General features: G+C 37.9%; 2 protein-coding genes across 2 annotated transcripts; one reads left to right on the top strand and one right to left on the bottom strand.

The window, feature by feature from the left end:
- The first annotated feature begins 326 nt into the window (after positions 1 to 326).
- LOC110887955 (G-type lectin S-receptor-like serine/threonine-protein kinase At4g27290) lies at positions 327 to 3797 on the top strand. Its single transcript, XM_035979686.1, has 7 exons — positions 327 to 1742; positions 1834 to 1974; positions 2076 to 2209; positions 2297 to 2507; positions 2594 to 2831; positions 2911 to 3061; positions 3159 to 3797. The coding sequence occupies exons 1-7, from the start codon at positions 467 to 469 to the stop codon at positions 3462 to 3464; spliced, it is 2457 nt and encodes an 818-aa protein (XP_035835579.1). The 5' UTR covers positions 327 to 466; the 3' UTR covers positions 3465 to 3797.
- Positions 3766 to 4491, bottom strand: LOC110889929 (calcium-binding protein KRP1). The gene has a single exon (XM_035979687.1). It carries the CDS (start codon positions 4246 to 4248, stop codon positions 3898 to 3900), a length of 351 nt encoding a protein of 116 aa, XP_035835580.1. The 5' UTR covers positions 4249 to 4491; the 3' UTR covers positions 3766 to 3897.
- Between the last annotated feature and the right edge of the window lie 2171 nt (positions 4492 to 6662).

Below are 6662 nucleotides of genomic sequence, written 5' to 3'. Positions count from 1 at the left end.
ATACTTCCATCACTTTTCAGCAAGGCATCGTTTTCAGAGTTCGGCGAACCGCATGACAATTTATGTAATAATAAAATATTACAAATAATAATAATAATAACAACAACATTAGTAATGTTGGTCCCAGATGCCACGTCTCCAACCCAAAAACCATACCTCATACCACAACCGCCAAATCAATTTCTAGTGTATATCATGAACTCTTATCTTATGAAGTCATAGTGACATGCAGCTGAGTCCATATGTGTCAACATTCAACCACTCTACCAAATGCCTGTCTATATTGGTAAGATTATTAAATGTTAAAAGATAAGTGTAAATCAACTGGGCAAGATTATTATATAATAATTAGGTGAGATGTATGGACTTCAACATAATACATCTATAAATTATGATTATGGTGTTTAATTAAGTAGCCTAATTAGATGTACCAAATCTGTAGTTGTTGAAAATAAACAGTGTCTAAATGAAGGGAGCAGCCATCTTTCTTCTCCTGCTTCCTTTAGTTCACATTCACAAAACCCACGCTGTTGAACTCGACACCATTTCCGACTCGCAGTTCTTGACCGATGGAGACACGTTGGTGTCGCGGACAGGATTCTTTGAACTTGGAGTTTTTCGGCCTGGTAGCTCTGATAACAGATATGTTGGTATTTGGTACAAGAAAATACCTGGTACTGTTGTTTGGGTTGCCAATAGAGACCACCCGATCACCGGTGCATCACCAATTGTGTTAAAGATTGATGATCAAGGAAGTTTGATTCTCTCCAACAATATCAGCACAATATGGTCGTCAAATCTGACCACACCATCACCAAAAGCAACTGCAAAGCTAGAGGACACCGGGAATCTAGTGGTGATGGATCAACGCGAGAGGATTATCTGGCAGAGTTTTGATTACCCAACCGATACTCTTCTACCTGGCATGAAGTTAGGAAAAGATTACTTGAGGAGCAAGGAATGGCATCTATCAGCATGGAAAAACAATCAAAATCCAAGTCCAGGTGACTTCACATGGGGAGCTGATACACTTGGTTATCCTGAAAACAAGCTAAAACAAGGTCCACAGGTCACATTCAGGGGCGGGCCTTGGAGTAATCAGCGATTTAGTGGGATTTCGGCATTTAATTCTAGCTTGACCTTTACATATAAGGTAGTAATTAATGCAAGTGAGATGTCGTTTTCTTATAATCTTGACGACAGTTCTATCCTGTCAAGAACAACCTTAAATTCATCTGGGCTGCTAGAAAGTTCGGTGTGGGTAGAAAATGGTACAAAGTGGCAGCTTGCCTTGTCATTACCAAGAGACATTTGTGATAGATACAACATTTGTAGTGCTTATGCAAGCTGCAGTATTAATATGATCCAACAGTCTTGTGCTTGTTTGGATGAAAAAAGATTTGTGCCCAGAGACCAAAAGAGTTGGGAAAGAGCTGACTGGTCAGGTGGTTGTGTTAGACGAACACCGTTGGATTGCAAAAATGGATCAGAAGGGTTTATTAAATACTCTAATATAAGACTGCCAGACACAGAAAAAACCTGGTTTAACATGAGCATGAGTTTAGAAGAATGTGAAGCAAAATGTTTAAAAAATTGTAGTTGCATGGCTTATGCAAATCCAGACACCAGTCTTCAAGGTAGGGGCTGCTTGCTTTGGTTTGATGATCTTTTCGACATTCGAGGGTATTCTGTAGGAAATGGAGGTCAGGATATTTTCGTACGAATGGCTTCTTCCGAATTAGGTATCAGATCTTTTGCCAAAATCACTTGTGGTTTTTATTGCTGTTACATGTTTTCATATTAATTTTTTTTTATAATGATGATGATACACAGTTGCTGAATCAAATATGAAAAAGAAGGGAGGGGCAAACATTAAAATTATATTACCAGTAGCTATTATTGGAGTTCTTCTCATGGGGTTGTTCTCGACATGGTTGTTGTACGCACGAAGAAAAAGGAATCATGCCAAGGGAGGTAAGAAAATTGTGTAACATCACCCATAGATTGGTCTTATCTAACAAAAAGAAACCAGACGCGTTACTTTTTGTATAAATTCTCTTGGTTTACATGTGTAGGAAAATCATTGCATGAAAACAATGAAGAAGACATTCAACTACCATTGTTTAGCTTCTCTACAATAGCTAATGCCACTGCAAGTTTTTCAGAAAAAAATGTACTTGGGGAGGGTGGATTTGGACCGGTTTATAAGGTAATTAGTAATTAGAACAACATGATCATTTACACATAGTTGAGTATAAAACAGTGAAATTGTATATTTATAACTCATAACCATCAGGGAGTTTTAGAAGAAGGGATAGAGATTGCAGTTAAACGTCTCTCGAAAACATCTAGCCAAGGAGTTAATGAGTTCAAGAATGAAGTCATTTGCATTTCAAAACTTCAGCACCGAAATCTAGTGAAGCTTCTTGGCTGTTGCATAGAAGGAGACGAGCGGCTATTGATCTACGAGTACATGCCAAATAAAGGCTTAGACTCGTTTATATTTGGTGAGAATCATATATACAAACTAATGTTACATACTTTTCATCAAGAACTCTATGTACATGTAACTAAATGAACTTGTTTTGAACAGATGTAAATGAAAGCATGACCCTTGATTGGACACAACGTTTCAACATCATCAAAGGAATTGCTAGAGGACTTCTTTATCTCCACCATGACTCGCGATTAAGAATAATCCATAGAGATCTAAAAGTGAGCAACATTCTGCTAGATCAAGATATGAACCCTAAGATATCAGACTTTGGTATAGCTAGAAGTTTTGGAGGAAATGAGCCCCAAGCAAACACACACAGAGTTGTTGGCACATAGTAAGTTGTTTTATACAACCATTAGCTCTTTTTATCTTGTTATCTTCACTTCATTAGCCTGTCCCTTATTTGCCTGCAGTGGATACATGGCCCCAGAATATGCACTAGATGGTGTTTTCTCAACAAAGTCAGATGTATTCAGCTTTGGTGTTTTGGTGCTCGAGATTGTGAGTGGGAAGAAAAACAGAGGATTCATTCATCCCGAAAATGATCATAATCTTGTCGGGCATGTAAGTAGTTCAATCGCTAGTCACTAATAACAAACTAATCCATTGTTTCGCACACGAGTACCAAATTATGAACCATTGATTTGTAAATTATATTCAGGCTTGGAATGTGTATAATGAAGGAAGATCAATGGAACTGCTTGATGAAAGTATAGCTGAATCCTGCAGTCCACCCGAAGTTCTAAGATCAATCCAAGTGGGGTTGTTATGCGTCCAACAAAATGCAGGAGATCGACCAAACATGTCTTCTGTAATCATGATGCTTGGCGGCGAGAGCGTGTTGCCAAATCCTAAACAACCAGCATTTTTCATGGAAAAGGACTTTCTTGTAGCAGACTTTTCTTCAAGCACTTATCCAGCAGGTTCAGTCGATGATGTAACAATTACAGAGGTAGATGCTAGATAATGAATTCCTTCCATGTATATGTGGTTTAGAAATTGTAAAAGTGTTTGTTGTTGGTTTTTGGGATTATTATGATTTGTAGGGAATCCACTAACATTACGGAAGTAGTGTACATCTTCGGGTTACTTGTCACGTATTGTCCCCGAGTAAGATCTGTTTTGTGTGCACTTATGGAAGCAGCTGACTCTCTAGAAACCAAAATAATCCCAAAAACCAAATATGCTAGATAATATGCATTGCATATTTGTTTTAACTTAGTTTCTGTTAAAAAGATTGTAACATATTGATTCTTGAATTCCCATTATTATATAATATTCATAGAGCAACTTTTCATTATTCAACAATCACTCAGTAAATCAGTAACAAATTTGACAAATTAATGAGTTATAACTTGTATAAAATATCATAAAAAAATCAGAAAAAAAATGAGACTATATTAAAACCGATTCAACTCTTGCTCAAGAGCTTCTTCTAACAAAAACTGTGACTCTTCCATCAACTCAGGGCTTAATCTAAACATAAGAACACAAAACTCCATCTGATTAAGCGCTCCATCACCATCGAAATCGCCTTCTTTCAACATACTCAACAAATCCTCATCATTCAAACCTTCAAGACCCAAAAGTGCTGAGTTCTTCTTGAGGCTGTCAAAGGTGATCACACCTTTATCAGCATCCACAAGTAAATTAAACCCGTTGCATAACTCTCCGATCAAACCATCCCCACCCAACTTCTCAGCCATCATCGGCAAGTAATCTTGAAACTCAGATTGGTTGTTCAACGCCATCAGTACTTTAATAGAAAAAATAAGTTGAATGATTGAAAATGGGATGATGATGATGATGATGATATGTTAGATGATACCATGATGAACGGATTATATAGCGGGAAAACAATAGAGGACAACTGGGAAAAAGCTAAGAAGACAGATAAGAGTCTTTATTAGACTGCAATTGCCTTGCGGGTACGGCGAAGGTGTGTGAGGGAGGGGTGGTTCATGAACGGTAGTTGAGTGAGTTGTCGTTTTGTTGCTTCAGAAGGTCATAGGATGCTTCGTGATTAGAAGACAAATCCAAATTTTTGGATAGTGTGGAATTTAAAACGAGCGGACACGGTATGGAGCTGGAAAGGGTCGATTATTTAAATGTCAAATAACATTTTGTTGCTAGTAGTGGAGTGGTTGGGGAAAGACTTGATGTTCCTTGTGACCCAGGTTCGACTCCCACTCTCTCCATTATTTTCTGAGGCATAAGGGCGAATACGGGTGGCATCGGTTCGTCTTGGATGAGAGGCGATGTTTTTATCGATTATTCCACTGTCGTGCATTTGGGCCGGTGGAGGTCGGGTTTTCACGCATCTGGAAAAGGCAAGTGGCTAGTGACGGTCGAGTAGTTGACCTTGGCCATAACAGCTGGTGTCACAATGGTTGACACGTCGTTCCTTAGAGCTAAAAGAAAATTACATTTTGTTATTTGGTGAAATATGGTGATGTTAGGATTTATTCTGTTTATAGCCCATTAACAATATTTTAAAGCCCAATGCGTTTGTCTTCTTGTTCGGTTATACACAGTAGATGAAAACGTTATCATTTTTCATTAGAGGTGAATTGCCGTTTTGGTAGATGTGGTTTAGTAGTTATTACTATATTTTATAAAATTTAAATGTAAGGTTTCTATTTTATTGCGGTTTTGGTTCAGCACACTAACTTCATCCAATTTATAGTTAATGCTTGGTCACATGAGAGGTATATGCGGGGGGCATTTTGGTGATTAACTGTTGATGCACTTTTGTGTGGATGTGGCTCGGTTCGGTTCGGTTCAAGATCGACGTCACGACATTCCTCCGTCGTACGACTAGAAGAACGACACAAGAAGACACGAGAACGGCGCGTAGAAGGATTTTGACAGCATCATGATGTCATCATGACATAAATATACTATTTCAAAATAGAAATATAAAATGGAAATAGAATTCCTTCTTTAGCATATATGTATCTAGATAGAAAGTTGGAATTCAAACAGGCTATGATGAAATCGAAATAGAAATTTAATAGTCTATTTCGGTTATATATAAGTCTATTTCGATTTATAAGTTCATGTTTCCTTGTGTTTCGTTTATGATCATTGTGTTTCGATGTAACTCTGCTTATAAATACCAGCAGAGGATCTATTTCTAAAGGGGAGAGCTTGTTTGAGCTACAGAGAGAGTGTAGAGAGAGAGAGAGAGAGTTCCGGTGAGCTTTATATTTGTCGAATATTGTACCGAACCTATGTCGAATTGAATACACGGAATCGTTAAACGGTGAATCTTATTGTGTACTCGGTTTGTGTCGTAGCTTGGATTCCGCACTCGCTACGGCATCCGAAACAAGAAATCACGTTCGTCCGACGATCCGTATCGGGGCCTACAAGTGGTATCAGAGCATAAGGCATCCGAAACAAGAAATCATGTTCGTCCAATGATCCGTATCTGAAACAAGAAATCACGTGCGCTCGGTTTGTGTTGTAGCTTGGATTCCGCACTCCAAAACGACGGCTGCTTTGTGTGATCTCTCTTTTAAATTTTCCCTGGCGGCTTTGTCTTTTTTTCTGGGCCTACACTACACCCTCTTCAACTCACGGCCCAATATATTTCCTTTAATGCAACCTAGTTAATTTAATTCAGGATTTGATGTTGATGTTATGTTGAAGTGACAGACCAGGACCCAAACAATCAATTCTGTCTAGTGGGTTATGAGCAGAGATAAAAAAAAATCTGACTGGGCCAGCCAAACTAGTTTATAACGTGACCTAGTGCCACGAATAAAACCGGGTTGGGCCCGACCCAGTCTTCCGGTTCCTCACCAATTTGCCATTACGGAATTAGGAATGCATCTTGCAACTCCTCTAACTACCTTAAACATGTTGACTAAAGTTCCATGAACTACACTAAACCATTTTTTTTAAATCATTTAGTTTAGTTTATAATTACTATTAAAACATAAAAAAAACTATTCTAACTTAAATATGAAAAATAAATAAATATTAGAGTTAATTGCCAAAATCGTCCTTAAAGTTTGAGTAGGTTTGCCATTTTCGACCAAAATAACACTTTTGTACCAAATTGCCTCCAACCACTAACTACGTTAATCTTTCTATTAAGGCGAAGGATGTTTATAAACTAAGACAGAAATTAATTTTTAGTTTTTTATATAGATCAGTT

This window comes from Helianthus annuus, chromosome 11, assembly GCF_002127325.2.
Source record: "Helianthus annuus cultivar XRQ/B chromosome 11, HanXRQr2.0-SUNRISE, whole genome shotgun sequence".
Classification (NCBI taxonomy): domain Eukaryota; kingdom Viridiplantae; phylum Streptophyta; class Magnoliopsida; order Asterales; family Asteraceae; genus Helianthus; species Helianthus annuus.
The sequence above is the reverse complement of the archived record's forward strand: the minus strand, read 5'-3'. Positions and strand labels throughout refer to the sequence as shown.